Genomic DNA, 17,442 nt, shown 5'->3' on the forward strand with positions numbered 1-17,442 from the left:
TGATATCTGATTTGATTTGGTTTGATTTTGATTTTGATTTTGATTTTCACTTGCCTCAATGGGTCTTCACAAGTGGAGTTTTGTGTCCCAAGAAGGAAAGGTATGTATAAGTCGGCTGGCTACATACCAGGTAGAGGCCACAGGTTATGGTCTCACTAGTCTTGCCGGGTCTTCTCACGCACAGCATACTTCCATAGGTCTCGGTCTCTAGTCATTTCCTTGGTGAGACCTAAAGTTTGAAGGTCGTGCTTCACCACCTCGTCCCAGGTTTTCCTGGGCCTACCTCTTCCACATATATATATATATATATATATACATATATAATAATAATAATAATAGGGAGTAAATGCAAACTTACAGGGAAAAATTAGATTCAGGATTAAATTTAATTTTACAGTATAAATTTTATTTTATTTTTTTTATTTCATCTAGTTTCAGCTCACAAGCTGTGGCCATGCTGGGGCACCGCCATTTATATATTAAATTAGAGATAAAACGACTATTAGGCAAATCAAGCAGTGAAAAACATAAACCAAAACATAGAAATAAAATTAATTAATATAATATACAAATTATAAAATTCAAAATTTAAATTATTGTTTGATTTGCCTAATAGTGGTTTTATCTCTAATTTAATATATATATATATACGTTTTTTTCACGCTAACTACTTGATAATTTCTTATGAAGATTTTATCCTATTTTTAAATTTATATTTTTCACCGGAACAGTTCTATACTGAATTTTCGTTCCGAGTAAGCATGTTGTTACCGAAATGCAATTCGAAAAGCCCGCCATTTACATAGATATGTAGGGATGAACAGTCATATATGCTGCGATGGACACTACAGTTGCTCGTCTGGTATATTATTTTTGTTTATTCATACATATCTTGAGTTCGTTGCACTGAAGAACATAAAATGCATATACTGCATTGATTGTGAAATCACAGGTGATATGTAACTAAATTCTGTTTTTAAATGACTTGCTTCGATGATTGCATTCAGTACAATTTGTTTATTTTGGTAGTTTTGACTTGAAAAGTCCCTCCTAGCATGCGGCATTTATGTGTAATAGTGCCCTCTTTTTTACTTTTACTTGTTTCAGTCATTTGACTGCGGCCATGCTGGAGCACCACCTTTAGTCGAGCAAATCGACCCCGGGATTTATTCTTTGTAAGCCCAGTACTTATTCTATCGGTCTCTTTTGCCGAATTGCTAAGTGACTGGGACGTAAAAACACCAGCATCGGCTGTCAAGCAATGCTAGGGGGACAAACACAGACACACATACATATATATACATATACATATATACGACAGGTTTCTTTCAGTTTCCGTCTACCAAATCCACTCACAAGGCATTGATCGGCCTGGGGCTATAGCAGAAGACACTTGCCTAAGATGCCACGCAGTGGGACTGAACCTGGAACCATGTGGTTGGTTAGCAAGCTACTTACCACACAGCCATTCCTGCCTCTATATAATATAAATATATATATATATCTATATATCACCGTGACCAACCAGGCTATCAGATGTCGCTACACATCGCTGGTCACAATGCATTTCACATTGTTTATGCCAGCACAAAAACGAACGTTAAACGATGATGATGTATGCGTGTGTAAAATATATATTCCAGTTACAAGATGATGGCAATGAGAACTGCAATGCAAAGGCTGGTTCCTAATGGATAACCTGCAAAAAAAAAAAAAAAAAAAGAATAATAAAACATGTTTTGTTTTTTAATAAAAAAAACAGTAATATCTGCCAGGCTTAACCCTTTTGATACCAACTTGTTTAAAACTGCTTTTGTTTCTATGGTACAAATTTCTTGTTTTAACCCTTTAGTATTTAAACCGGCCATATCCGGCCAAAATAGCTAATCTGTTTTATGTTCAAACTGACCAGATCCAGGCTCTCACACCTACCCTACAATGTTATTCTACATTAAGTAATTACACCATCAAGATCTTGAAGATATGAGATATGCATGATTAATTCAAATCAATGTGAATCAATAGGCATTATATTTAATAGAATAATCTGAACACTAAAGGGTTAAAGGGCTCTCAAAATTTTCTTCTATCAAAATTTCTTGTAAATTTATGTCTGAAACACTAGCTTAACCCATTAGCATTTAAACCGGCCATATCCGGCCAAAAGTATTCTGTCTGTTTTATGTTCAAACTGGTCTCTTACACCAACCCTACAATATCGTTCTAGAAATTAACAGCTACCTCATCAAAATCTCATAGCTACAAGATAATGCATGATTAGTTCAAAACAATGTGGATAAAAAAAGGATTAATTTTGGCAGAATAATGCGAACACTAAATAATGACCAACTTATTTGACTAAATTTTTCAGTGTTTTCAAAATTAATTTAACCCTTTTGATACCAACCCAGCTGAAACCAGCTCTGGCTCTGTAGTACAAATGTCTTGTTTTCCTAAATTTTGAATTAAAATCTTCCACTAAACCTTAGTCACAATTGTGGTTGGTTAGCAAGCTACTTACCATACAGCCACTCCTGCTAATTTATGTTCCAAACCCCAGTTAAGTAATAACAATTATCTTAATTGAGACAAAGACGATATATTCAAGGGCCATGGTGAAAGCAAAGGGTTGTCAATTTATATTGTAAACATGGCCAATAAAGAACAACAATAAATGTAATTATTATTATTATTATTAAAATGAAAAGCTGGCAGAAACGTTAGCACGCCGGGCGAAATGCTTAGCGGTATTTCGTCTGCGTTATGTTGTGAGTTCAAATTCCACCGAGGTCAACTTTGCCTTTCATCCTTTCGGGGATCAATAAATTAAGTACCAGTGAAACATTGGGGGTGGATGTAAACAACTAGTCCCTTCTCAACAAAATTTCAGGCCGTGCACCTTTAATAGAAAGGATTGTTATAATAATAATAATATAATAATAATAATAATAATAATAATAATAACAACAATAATAAGTAGTAGTAGTAGCAGCAGCAGTACCTGAAGTAGTAGTAGCAGCAGTAGTAGTAGTAGTATCAGTAGCAGCAGTAGTAGTAGTAGTAGTCTTTAGCTGTATTTCAATTGTTCCTAGAGTTTCCGGCATTAGTATTTGAGGTTCCACATTGAATTTCCATTTTAAACATTCTTTTCTGACACTCCGTATCCAGAAAGTAGAACTGTTGCCACCGTTTGTAACTTTAAAATCTTCGTGATCAAGGCATGTTTTGTCACATTCATACCTTCGGTTTGCACAACTCCAGTGAAAGGGAGTTCTTAGATTAGGAATTTCTTCAGTGCTAAGAAGTACACTTTGTCCCAATTCCACTGGTTCTGAAATAAAGAAGTAATAGGTAGAATTGGATACAACTTAGTCACCCATAACAGATTCATTGTCGTTAGAACCTGCCACTCACTCGCATGCTCTTTGGTTTTGTGCCAGGGAGAAGTAATACAGATGCCATCTTCTTAGAAACACAAATGCAAAAGAAGTATTTAGCTAAAAGTAAGCCATTGTAGGTGGCATTTGTTAGGCCTGAGAGCCTTTCACATGCTCTCCTACTCTGGGATGAGGTGGTCTCTGAAGAAGCTAGAGGTACATGGCTTGTGAAAACCAAACTAGCCATGTACAGGGGTACTATCAGTCAGGTGGGCCCTTGAATACATCATCTTTGTCTCAATTAAGATAAGTGTTATTACTTAACTGGGGCTTGGAATATAAATTAGCATAGAATTATGGAAGGTTTTAATTTAGATCACTTTAACCCTTTTGTTACCATACTTGTTGAAGCACACTACATTTGTTTAACCCTTTCGTTACTGTATTTATTTTGAGATGCTCTGTCTTTCTTTCAATTAATTTTAAATATAACAAAGAATTTAGTAAAATAACTTAGTTATCATTAAGCTTGTGTGAGGAACATAAATTGTGACTAAGGTTTAGTGGAAGATTTTTATTCAAAATTTAGGAAAACAAGACATTTGTACTACAGAGCCAGAGCCAGTTTCAGCTGGGTTGGTATCAAAAGGGTTAAATTAATTTTGAAAACACTGAAGAATTTAGTCAAATAGCGTGGCTGTCTGCCAGCCTCGTCTGGCACCTGTGTCGGTGGCACATAAAAAACACCATTCGAGCGTGACCATCTGCCAGCCTCGTCTGGCACCTGTGTCGGTGGCACATAAAATCACCCACTACACTCTCGGAGTGGTTGGCGTTAGGAAGGGCATCCAGCTGTAGAAACACTGCCAGATCTGACTGGCCTGGTGCAGCCTTCGGGCTTGCCAGACCCCAGTTGAACCGTCCAACCCATGCTAGCATGGAAAGCGGACGTTAAACGATGATGATGATGAAGTTTGTCATTATTAAGAAAGTATTTCAAACGTAAATTTACAAGAAATTTTGATGGAAGAGTACAGTAATGGACTTTGGGTAGATCTACATGTGCACCACAGCTCAGTTCTCAGTTCCGTCTTCTTAATCACTGTCCTCTAGGTCACAACAAAGGAATTTAATACTAGCTGCCCTTGGGAACTACTATATGCTAATGCAGTGCTTTTCAACCTTTTTGCTGGAGCGGAACCCCAAGAAAATATTTCACTGGCTCGAGGAACCCCTGTGCAATAATTTAATTGTCTTATGCACACATATCTGCATAGGAGAATTAAAAATTACTGTCGATTTTAGCATTTTTGTAACTTCTTGCAGAACCCCTGGACTGTACTGGCGGAACCCTAAGGTTCCGTGGAACCCTGGTTGAAAACCACTGTGCTAATGAGCTCATTTTCAGAGTGGAATCTGCAGTGGAATTAGAAAAGAAATTTCAGGTATGGAAGCAAAACGTGGTATCAAAAGGCCTTAAAGTTAACTTGGCAAAAATCAAAAGTTCTAGTAAGTGGGAAAACAGACAGGACCTCACACCCATCAGGTAAACGATCCTGCTTAACATGTAGGAAAGGTTATACACCCAATGAATGCTATGGGCACAGAAGAGGTGAATTGGATTCACAGGAAGGTGAACACAGAAATTAGGGTTTGCATGTGAAAGATGCATAAGAGCGATGAATATTAAGGAGACACGATAATTAGCTTCTGTTACCTTGGTGACCTAATTAATAATGTTCTGAAAATATAGTTGCTAGAATAAGAATAGGATGGAGAAAGTTCTGGAAGTTATAACCTCGGTTATCGGCAATGCTACATGGTAGGGAGACATGGAGCCTGAATGCAGAGGATAGGCAAGGACTAGAAAAGAATAAAGCAAGTATACTTTATCGGATGGGCAATATCAGTGTGCATCGAAAACAAAGAGCTAAAGTACTGAGAGAGAGAGAGAGTAAACATAACAGGAAGTAGATCACCCACAACAATAACAACAACAACAATTGGCACAACACAAGCACCAGCAACTATAACAACAACCACAACAAATCTTATGACATGACGAGGATCTACTCCACAGAGTTACCCTTCATCAAGAGAGTATTTATCCCACCCCAAATTGATAGTGAAACAGAAACAAAAGATTTCCTTAGCTAGAAATAGACTCCGACACATCTTAGACAGACTGGACTGGTTTGTTCATGTGATGTGTATGGATGAAGGCAGCTGCTTCAAGAAGTGCTTAAAGTGGATGGAACTTGTAGAAGTGAAGATTGAGCTTCACAGAAGAGATGACAAATGACTGAGTTGATTGACAAATGACTGAGATGATTGACAAATGACTGAGATGACTGACAAATGACTGAGATGATTGACAAATGACTGAGCTGATTGGCAATTCACTGTGCTCGCAAAGACCTGTCCATCACATTAAAAGACAATATCCTAACTGCACACACACACACACACACACACACAGACTTGCCACTTTCTTCACTATGGCTACTTTAACCCTTTAATATTCAGATTACTCTTTCAAATGTAATGCTTATTTATTCACATTGCTTTGACTTTGAAGACCCGACAAATGCAGTGAGTTCATGGCTCGCAGGACAGACTGCTGCGCTGACCTTGGATCGTAGAGTGACCCGCTGTTCTTGAGGAGACCTGTTGAGTCAAGTTCGTTAAGACACCCATGCTGGTGACACGTAAAAGCACCGTTCGAGCATGGCAGTTACTAGTGACGCCGACTGGCGTCCATGTCGGTGACACGTAAAAGCACCAACCGATCGTGGCCGTTTGCCAGCTTGCTCTGGCTCCTGTGCTGGTGGCACATAAAAAGCACCCACTACACTCACGGAGTGGTTGGCGTTAGGAAGGGCATCCAGCTGTAGAAACACTGCCAAATCAGACTGGAGCCTGGTGCAGCCTCCATGGCTTGCTTACCAGACCCCGGTCGAACCGTCCAACCCATGCTAGCATGGAAAACAGACGTTAAATGATGATGATGATGATTCTGTTTATACTTGTAACCCATTCTGCCCCTCCAAGCATTACCCATATCTCATTCCTCTAACACCCAGTTCTCCATCACTCCTCTATCAATGGCACTACTCAGTGGCTGTATTCACTTGGAAACAGAATTGGCACATATTACTCCACACCGTTTTCTTTTGCGCTACCACTGACCTCCTTCTGCCAGAACAACTTCCACTCCTTATTTCCATTATCCTTCCTTCCTTTTCCCATACTATCTTCACTGATCGGATCCTTTCTATGCCTTCATCTCCCTTCTCTGCCATACTTCATCTTAACACCTCACATCTCGACCCTCATTCTCAGCTCCCTCTTATATCCATGATCATGCTCCAGTCACTGTAGCCACCCATATGTAACCCTATATCTCCCACTCTACCCCTCCTACACCTACATTATTCCCTTAACTTCTCTCTCTTACCATAGCCCTTCTACATACTCAAATTTTCCATCAACTGCACCTCCAGCCTTGTCCATCACTCACTACATAAAGATAGAATGTGATTAAAAACTATGAGTGGTGAAGAGTAAAAAACAGAAGACAGAATTGAAAATAAAATTTAAAATTAAAAATTTAAAATTGAAAATTAGTTCAAAAAGATAAAAAGGGTTTTTAAATATATTTACCATTTTGGAAGATTTTATAGGATTTCGCAACTCCCTTGTCTGTAAAAAGATGAAAACATGATTTTTGATCAACAGATTTTAATCAACAATTTGTGTTAGAATGATTAGTAATTCATCATGGCTTGGCTTCGCAAACGAAGATCAGGAAGGCTGTCCACGTTGCGTGCATGCACACTCATCACTGACAAGTATGATATGGGAAAGGCAGGTCCATGTGCAGTGTCCACAGACAGAGGTAACATCTGGTGTGGTGTCAGAGGCGGCTCGCGCCTTCCTCCTGCGTCTCTTGTCTTTAAGTACGTCTCTTCTTTGTTCCTCAAACTTGCTGACTGCGTTGAAGATTGTGTGGCGCCAGACATCACAGTCCACAGCCAGGTCTGACCAGCATTGGTGGTTAATATGACATGCTGTTAGAGACTTCTTGAGGCAGTCTTTGTAGCGCCTCCTCGGAGCTCCTCTCACACAGTGGCCAGTGGAGAGTTCGACAAACAGGGCAATCTTTGGAAGGCGATGGTTCTCCATTCTGGAGACATGCTCTGCCCATATATATAAACGGCAAAATGTCTGTGTGTGTGTCCTTTATACAAATCCACAATTTTTTAGTTAGAGGGCTCACACTTTCTATGGTCATTCAAAACCGTCCAAGGGTGGTCATGCACATCTTTACATTACCCCAGTCACCCCACAAATCTCTCTATATATAAACGGCAAAATGTCTGTGTGTGTGTCCTTTATACAAATCCACAATTTTTTAGTTAGAGGGCTCACACTTTCTATGGTCATTCAAAACCGTCCAAGGGTGGTCATGCACATCTTTACATTACCCCAGTCACCCCACAAATCTCTCTATATATAAACGGCAAAATGTCTGTGTGTGTGTCCTTTATACAAATCGACAATTTTTCAGTTAGAGGGCTCACACTTTCTATGGTCATTCAAAACCATCCAAGGGTGGTCGTGCACATCTTTACATTTCCCCAGTCACCCCGCAAAGCCATTTAAAAATCAATAGAAGTGACTTTTTTGTGAATTTTCTATCCAAAACCCAATCAAAACACCTGAAACTTGATATGCCAATTGAATGCCAGCTAGCTGTATGCAATTGGTTGGAGATTTGGACAGTACTCGCGTTTATGTGCGCACGCACGCAGCTGTATATGCATGCACTAGCACTATGACCCGGCTAGTCATTAATAATTGAACAAATCACATTTGTATTGATTGAGTGACCTTGGCCAGAGGTCTGATTGGTCAGTCATGGACAGAGGTCAGTGATTGCTAACAAAATCTTGATCGTCACAATCTAACAATCTGGTTTTGATTCTTTGGTCTTTTGGAACTGCCAAATATTCCTGCAACACTCGAGTCACATTCTTTGGGATCTTTCCAAAAATTTTTTCCTTAATTCTTGCCTGGATACTTAAACTTTATTGTGAACAATGAATCAGTACAATTTTTGAAAACAGTCGAAAATTACATCTCAGACACTTAATAATCTTTGTATCTGACAGTCATGTACGTCACAGACGAATGGACCTCACATCAAAACAATGATGATGATGAGGATACAAGCACCGTTCTAATATGACCATAAATAAATAAACATGATGAATAAATAAACATTAGGTATTTCTCTCTTTTACTTGTTTCAGTCATTTGACTGCAGCCATGCTGGAGCACCGCCTTTAGTCGAGCAAATCAACCCCAGGACTTATTCGTTGTAAGCCTAGAACTTAATTCTATCTTACTCTTTTGCCGAACCGCTAAGTCACGGGGACGTAAACACACCAGCATCAGTTGTCAAGCGATGTTGGGGTGACAAACACAGACACACACACAAATATATATATACATATATACGATGAGCTTCTTTTCAGTTTCCATCTACCAAATCCACTCACAAGGCTTTGGTCGGCCTGAGGCTACAGTAGACGACGCCCAAGGTGCCATGCAGTGGGACTGAACCCGGAACCATGTGGTTCGTAAGCAAGCAACTTACCACACAGCCACTCTTGCACCTATGAAAGCAAAAACGAAAAAACAAGCAGAAAAATCTATTCCTGAAAATGATATAAATCAGTGGTTCTCAGCCCCACTCCCTTTTTTTTTGCCTATGGACCCCTTTGATTATTATTTGATTCTGGTTGATGCCCCCCCCCACCGTTGCCACTTGTAGCTTAAAAACAAATTTTATAGATGCTTTTTTCAAAACCCCTAATTTAACATATTAAATCTTTAGGGTTTAGCTTATTCTGTCTCAAATGTAATGCTTATTTATTCACACTGTTTTGAATTAATCAGAAATTATCTTATAGCTTCTAGATTAATATAATGTGATCGTTTATTTTTAGGTTGACATTGTAGGGTAGATGTGAGGGACCTGATCTGGCTGGTTTGTACGTAAAACAGGTGTTGGCCTGTGTAGGGTGAACTATGTAAAATGTTGGGGAAAGAAACTTAAACATTTCTTGCAGCGAATACATCTGAAGCAAAATATTATTTCACAGACCCTTAAAATATTACTGTAGATCCCCAGTTTACTATTTTGCTTGCACGTGACCCCTAAAAGTCTCACATGGACCACAGCTGAGAACCACTGGTGTAAATGATAATTGAAACAATTATTTTTAGTAGAAAAATAAATGTTAACAGAAAAATAAAATAAAAAAAGAAAAAAACGAAATAAAGAAAATAAAATACTCACAAATACACACTAAAAACAAACAGTTCCGAAGAATGTTCATGATCTGGAAAATAATATATATAAATCAAATTTTTTTGAAAAAATTTATCAATGGCCAGCATATTAAAAAATACTTTTAAAGGTTAAATTTATAAACAACATATAAACAAGGGCAAAAGAAAAAAATTTCTAATGCCAAATATGCCGAAACTAGACACATCGTCTATAACCATATAATTTATCACTATAAGCATGTGTCTCGAAGAAAGCCGACAGAATTTTCTAAAAAATTCCGTTATCATATCGGACCCGATTTCAGAGTTAATTCATAAGAACCTTCTCTTCATCAGTGATAAATGCGGCAAAGAAATAAATGAAATACTTACTTATACCCATGGAAGAAGCAAACACTAACTCATGAGCACAATTAAGTACCCCAAATATATCCAAAATAGAAATTCTCTAGCCCATTCGAGACACGTGAAATTCGAACTGAAAACTTTCGTAGATTGAGAGAGTCCAGAAGTGAACACTATTGAATTTACATCTAATATAGGATAAAATTTTTTCCAAAAAATTTTATCAATGGTTAGCTTATTAGAAAAATACCTTTAAAGGTTAAATTTAGAAACAACTTATAAAGAAAGGTAAAAGAAAAAAATTTCTAAAGCCAAATATGCCGAAACTAGACACATCGTCCATAACCACATAATTTATCACTATAAGCACGCATCTCTTATATTTACAACATATAAGTTGTATATATATGTATATATATATAATAACAAAATAATAAATAAAACATATGCATATATACATAAATATATGTACGTACCCACATCGATATGTATATATACATGCATATATGGGTACAGGACACCAAAACAACGTCGAACACAATGAGAAATTAAATAAATATATGTATGTATATATGTATACACACACACATATGTACATATATATGTATACACACACACATATGTACATATATATGTATACACACACACACATGTAAAAACTAACACTTCCTCTTGGAAATAAAAAAAAAGTAAAGGCTTTTTATGAAAAGTAACGATAGATATATACAATTAGATGAACTGAGGTAGAAATAAAAGTAATAAAAGTCATTATTGTGAATTGTTAAAGAGATTTAAAAGCATACCGGTTTCGTGACATGCATATGTGGGCACAGACCGTCATGAAACGTGTACAACAAAAAAGTACAAAGCACGTGTACATGGAACATGAACTATTCTTTCGAAGAAAGAAAGACACAAATAGAAAACAAAGCAAAGAACGACCCTTCATCAGTTGTTGGCTGTTTCTCTAGTCTCGTATTTTGAGCATTTAACTACAATATACGCTTTCGATAAAACAGTTGCTTCCGCAAAGCAAATTAAATAAAATTTGAGATTTTACAGCATCGTTCTATCCCTCTCTCTGTAATCACTACAAAACAATGAAGAGGGCACAAACACAAACTTTTTGAATTTATCATAACCTACCCGTCGAGGTATGGTATTTTTCAACGTAACGGTAAATAAATATTTCCTTCAAATTTCATGCATTGTTCATCTTTCACATTCTACAGTATGCAATTATAACAAATTTTTATCGTTGCAACTGCTGACTCTGACATTTCATTATATTGTTTACTAATCAATTTCTCCCGCTACAATTGGTAACCCTCGACTTTAACTAAAATCTTAACCGTTACAAACGTTTTTTTTTTCTTCCTCTTAAAACTCACACAAGTCTATAAATTTTGGATGTTTTTTGAAAGATACTATATTTTATCATCAGAATATATATACTTTCTCACACAACAAGTGAGATATATTTATTTTAAATCGTTGGTCTTTCTTCCCCCTCCCCACCTAATTAGTTTGGGCGTGATTTTAATTTTTTTTTTTCCTTGGCGAAAATCGTGCGGGCGAAAAGACCAATGGGGTGTGGGGGCGAAATTTCTGAGGATTCCACCTCATCCCACCACGTTTTTCGGACCCCCAAAAGGGCTTTGTAGCATATTAGGAGGTCACAGGAATTCATTCAACGACAAAAAAAAAATTTTTCAGTGATTCCGGAATTGACGGGGATCTCCCCTTCGCCCCCACCCTTCTTCTGAACCAAAATAAGGGATTTGCAGTATATCAGGATGTCAGGGTATTTGATTCCACGCAAAAAAATCCGAGTTTTTTTCTTTTTTTTTCATAGTGAAAATCGTGCGGATGTTGATATTAAAATTTACCAAAATTTCCGGGGGTTTCCATCACACCCCACTCAGTTTTTTGGGAACCTCAAAAGGGTTTCGTAGCATATTAGGATGTCACAGGAATTCATTCAACGAAAAAAAAAAAATTTTTTCAACAATGATTCCTGGATGGGGGGAGGGGGTTCTGACACCCCCTCCTTTATTTCCGAACAAAAATAAAGGATTTGCAGCACATTAGGAGTATGGGGTGCTTGATTCTATGCAAATAATCCAATTTTTTTCTCTTTTTAGTGAAAATCGTCCGGGTGTTACTCCAAAAAATTTACCAAATTTTAAAATAATTTTTACTCATTTCCCTATTTTGTTTCCATCATGAAGAGTCGGAATCTGGGGAAAATAGATGCCAAAGCTTAAGGATATAAGGGGTCTACGGATGGAATCGCTGGTGGCGGATGACAGTCTGAACGTGAATAGACTTTCCCACTGTGATCTGCCGCTCCATCCTTTTCTTATTTCGTCACAGTTTCTTTTACTTAACTGAGTGGCTGTGTGGTAAGTAGCTTGTTTACCAACCACATGGTTCCGGGTTCAGCCCCACTGCGTGGCACCTTGGGCAAGTGTCTTCTACTATAGCTTCGGGCCGACCAAAACCTTGTGAGTGGATTTGGTAGACGGAAACTGAAAGAAGCCCGTCGTATATATGTATATATATATATATATGCGTATGTGTGTTTGTGTGTCTGTGTTTGTCCCCCTAGCATTGCTTGACAACCGATGCTGGTGTGTTTATGTCCCCGTCACTTAGACGGAAACTGAAAGAAGCCCGTCGTATATATGTATATTTATATTTATGCGTGTGTGTGTTTGTCCCCCTAGCATTGCTTGACAACCGATGCTGGTGTGTTTATGTCCCCGTCACTTAGCGGTTCGGCAAAAGAGACCGATAGAATAAGTCCCGGGGGTCGAGTTGCTCGATTAAAGGTGGTGCTCCAGCATGACCGCAGTCAAATGACTGAAACAAGTAGAAGAGTAGAAGAGTAAGGAATTCGATCACCTATTTATTTGTTTTTTTTTTTTAAATAATGAGTCAGCTTAATTGGTGATGGAAAAAATTTTTTAATATGTTTATTGCGTAAGCTGGGAAGACTGGAATTGGAAATAGGGAGTTTTTTCTAGCGGTGTCATATGAAATTGTCACCCATAATTATGACCCTAGTATCGATCTATTGCATTTCAATCTGTTTTAGGGTTAGGGGGGGAGGGTATCTTTTTTTCTTAATTATAACAAATTAAATAAACCCAATCTGTTTTTTAAACGAGGGACATATTCATACGGCACAGAATGTTGGTTACCTCAATAGACGTCATTGATTGGTTGAAATTGCAGAAATTGAAGAAAAAAACAACAACAAATATCTTACAAACTAGGCGCAGGAGTGGCTGTGTGGTAAGTAGCTTGCTAACCAACCACATGGTTACGGGTTCAGTCCCACTGCGTGGCATCTTGGGCAAGTGTCTTTTGCTATAGCCCCGGGCCGACCAATGCCTTGTGAGTGGATTTGGTAGACGGAAACTGAAAGAAGCCTGTCGTATATATGTTTATATATATATATGTGTGTGTGTGTGTGTTTGTCCCCCTAGCATTGCTTGACAACCGATGCTGGTGTGTTTACGTCCTCGTCACCTAGCGGTTCGGCAAAAGAGACCGATAGAATAAGTACTGGGCTTACAAAGAATAAGTCCCGGGGTCGATTTGTTCGACGAAAGGCGGTGCTCCAGCATGGCCGCAGTCAAAATGACTGAAACAAGTAAAAGAGTAAAAGAGTAAACTATAGAATTTTCTCAATAAAGCCAAGAGAAAAAGATGTTTTATAAACACATTCTACCAGTATACGAAGTTTAAAAGTGTTTACTTACCTAGAAATTATGTTAAAAACTGCCGTTCAAGCCGAAAAGAGAAGACAGACAGAAAAAATTGTTACTTCACGGGGAAAGAAAACCTTTTTTCAGTGGGGAAAGAAAGCGTCGTTAAGTTTAGTAAAAATCAAGTTCCAGCTGTTATTTCTAGCGATTGCGTAAGCTGGGCAGATAGGAACCGGTCATAAAAACAAACACAAAAAAAATAGTGTAATACGTGTAAAACAACTTCCTCTAAACGAATTAGACTAAAAAGATGCGTGAATTTCCGAAAGCGTCTGACCCGGGCAACCAATCAGAGAAAAGGCGTCGAAATAAACACGTGGTTGATTTTTGACCCCGTCTGACCCCGTCTCTCGCATCTACATGTCGACCACCGGTGGCGATCTTTCGTTACAAGATAACTACAACTCACGCGATTTCGCCTAATGTGCTTCGACCAAGTGTTGCACGTCAAGCTTACACAATCGCTAGAAATAACAGCTAAATGCCTGGGGCGATCTTTCGTTACAAGACCACTACAAATCACGCGATTTCGCCTAATGTGCTTCGACCAAGTGTTGCACGTCAAGCTTACACAATCGCTAGAAATACCAGCTAAATGCCTGTAAAATATTTTCCTTCAGCTTAACCACACTTTTTTTTTTTTTTTTGTTCTGAAAAAGTCACCCCCACCCGTTAGATTTCAGTTTTCTTTCTTTTCTCTTTTCAATTCCAATCTGCTCAGCTTACACAATCGCTAGAAATAACAGCTAAATGCCTGTAAAATATTTTCCTTCAGCTTATCGACCCGGTCTCTGGCGAAATTTCGATATACGTACTGCACATTATCTCGTAACTTATTTAGTTTTTGCCATTTTCAGGAAATTTATCAGAATGTGGATGCTATAAACTCGTTTCATTGTGGATGTAAAAAAAATATAAATAAATAAAAAACCTCAAAACTTACCAGTTTTAGGAGACCCAAAAACACGCAACTCAACACTTGTTCAAAAACCCGCCACTCAACACTCGTTTGCGCATGCGTCTTCTTTATACTAACTTTCAGTTCAACTCAGATGATTTGGCGGGGTTTTTTCCAGAAAGATAACATTGATTTGGGGTGGGGGGGTTTTCCATAAGAAAACATTGTTTTGGGGGAGGGGTGAGATTCCAAGACAATGGAGTCGGATAGAGAGAAATATAGGTAGGTAGGTAGGTAGGTGAGTTTGCGTAGGCTGAGTACATTAGAATTGAAAAGAAAAAAGAAAACTGAAATCTAACGGGTGGTGACTTTTTCAGAACGAAATCGCGTGTGATTTGTAGTGATCTTGTAACGAAGGCGATCTTTGTTACAAGACCACTACAAATTATACACGATTTCGTTTAATGTGCTTTCGACCAAATGTTGCACGTTTAGCTTACACAATCGCTAGAAATACCAGCTAAATGCCTGTAAAATATTTTCCTTCACTTAACCACACTTTTTTTTGTTTCGTTTTTGTTCTGAAACAGTCACCCCCACCCGTTAGATTTCAGTTTTCTTTCTTTTTTCTTTTCAATTCCAATCTGCTCAGCTTACACAATCGCTAGAAATAACAGCTAAATGCCTGGGGCGATCTTCGTTACAAGACCACTACAAATCACGCGATTTCGCCTAATGTGCTTCGACCAAGTGTTGCACGTCAAGCTTACACAATCGCTAGAAATAACAGTTAAATGCCTGGGGCGATCTTTCGTTACAAGACCACTACAAATCACGCGATTTCGCCTAATGTGCTTCGACCAAGTGTTGCACGTCAAGCTTACACAATCGCTAGAAATACCAGCTAAATGCCTGTAAAATATTTTCCTTCAACTTAACCACACTTTTTTTTGTTTCGTTTTTGTTCTGAAACAGTCACCCCCACCCGTTAGATTTCAGTTTTCTTTCTTTTTTCTTTTCAATTCCAATCTGCTCAGCTTCGCTAGAAATACCAGCTAAATGCCTGTAAAATATTTTCCTTCAACTTAACCACACTTTTTTTTGTTTCGTTTTTGTTCTGAAACAGTCACCCCCACCCGTTAGATTTCAGTTTTCTTTCTTTTTTCTTTTCAATTCCAATCTGCTCAGCTTACACAATCGCTAGAAATAACAGCCAAATGCCTGGGGCGATCTTTCGTTACAAGACCACTGTAAATCACGCGATTTCGCCTCATGTGCTTCGACCAAGTGTTGCACGTCAAGCTTACACAATCGCTAGAAATAACAGTTAAATGCCTGGGGCGATCTTTCGTTACAAGACCACTACAAATCACGCGATTTCGCCTAATGTGCTTCGACCAAGTGTTGCACGTCAAGCTTACACAATCGCTAGAAATACCAGCTAAATGCCTGTAAAATATTTTCCTTCAGCTTAACCACACTTTTTTTTTTTTTTTTTGTTCTGAAAAAGTCACCCCCACCCGTTAGATTTCAGTTTTCCATCTTTTTTCTTTTCAATTCCAATCTGCTCAGCTTCGCTAGAAATACCAGCTAAATGCCTGTAAAATATTTTCCTTCAGCTTAACCACACTAAAGCGTTTGACCCGGTCTCTGGCGAAATTTCGATATACGTACTGCACATTATTTCGTCCGGTCGTAAGTTATTTAGTTTTTGCCATTTTGAGGAAATTTATCAGAATGTGGATGCTATAAACTCGTATCATTGTGGATGTAAAAAAAATAAAAAGAAATGAAAAACCTCAAAACTTACCAGTTTTAGGAGACCCAAAAACACGCGACTCAACACTGTAGCAGTTCACTTGTAGTAAATAGTAGTAGCTATAACACTCGTTTGCGCATGCGTCTTCTTTATTCTAAAAACAAACCTTGGTGTCAAGTCATTCATAAAATGTGTGTGTGTTTTATTATTACCCACAAGGGGCGAAAATGTGTGTGTGTGTGTGCATGTGTTCATCATAAACGGTTTATAGATATTTAAGTGTTTTTTGTGCCCGGGTCAGGCACGTAACATTCCCGATGTAAATTTTCCGATTCCTCTCCCCCATCCCCCTTTCGCGAGCGCGATTTTTTGAGTCATATTCGTTTAGAGGAATTTGTTTTACGCCTATTACACTATTTTTTGTTTGTTTTTATGACCGGTTTGTTTTTATGACAGTAGCAATACCGTCTGTTAGAACTGAAAGTCGTCAACTTCGTGTATTTACGTCAGGTTTATATCTTCGTTAACTTACGCCTTATCGGCACTGTCATGCTGTTTAAACTTTATTAATAAATATATATTCTTGCAGTGTGTGTATATGTGGCTATATGTCTGACTAATGTGTGTGTGTCTGTATTTATTGTATGTGTATATAAGTAGTTATATGCTTATATTATCCATTATAGTAATATTTGTCTGTTGAAATCCGTTTTAAGGCGGTCAATAGTTTAATTAAAGATGTGTCTATACATGTATATAATATATATATATATATACATGTGTATACATATATATATATATAATATATATATATATATATATATATATATATATATATATATATATATATATATACACATGTGTATATATACACATGTAATATATATATGTATACACATGTATAATATATATAATATATATATAAGT

At 37.7% G+C, this 17,442-nt stretch overlaps 1 protein-coding gene across 4 annotated transcripts; it reads right to left on the minus strand.

Annotated features, from left to right (window-relative positions):
- Positions 1–1,477: 1,477 nt before the first annotated feature.
- LOC115223473 lies at positions 1,478–16,861 on the minus strand. 4 transcript variants are annotated; one of them, XM_029794070.2, is made up of 5 exons: positions 16,567–16,859; positions 9,745–9,787; positions 7,041–7,079; positions 3,002–3,331; positions 1,478–1,699 (listed from the first exon to the last, which is right to left on the minus strand). In XM_029794070.2, exons 2-5 carry the CDS (start codon positions 9,782–9,784, stop codon positions 1,644–1,646), a joined length of 465 nt encoding a protein of 154 aa, XP_029649930.1. In that variant the 5' UTR covers positions 9,785–9,787; positions 16,567–16,859; the 3' UTR covers positions 1,478–1,643. The 4 variants fall into 4 exon arrangements, with proteins under 4 accessions (XP_029649930.1, XP_036368505.1, XP_036368504.1 ...); XM_036512612.1 differs by lacking the exon at positions 1,478–1,699 and adding an exon at positions 13,853–13,871 and having other exon boundaries at positions 2,538–3,331; positions 16,567–16,861; XM_036512611.1 differs by lacking the exon at positions 1,478–1,699 and having other exon boundaries at positions 2,538–3,331; positions 16,567–16,861.
- Positions 16,862–17,442: the final 581 nt, after the last annotated feature.

The sequence above is a fragment of the Octopus sinensis genome, linkage group LG23 (genome assembly GCF_006345805.1).
Source record: "Octopus sinensis linkage group LG23, ASM634580v1, whole genome shotgun sequence".
Classification (NCBI taxonomy): Eukaryota; Metazoa; Mollusca; class Cephalopoda; order Octopoda; family Octopodidae; genus Octopus; species Octopus sinensis.

Excerpts from the sequence above, each read along its gene's own strand:
- LOC115223473 (XM_036512611.1), bottom strand. The coding sequence starts at position 9,784 with ATGAACATTCTTCGGAACTGTTTGTTTTTAGTGTGTATTT. Across the intron at positions 7,080-9,744 it reads TTTGTTTTTAGTGTGTATTT|ACAAGGGAGTTGCGAAATCC; the intron begins GTGAGTATTTTA and ends ATCTTTTTACAG. Across the intron at positions 3,332-7,040 it reads CTATAAAATCTTCCAAAATG|AACCAGTGGAATTGGGACAA; the intron begins GTAAATATATTT and ends TCTTTATTTCAG.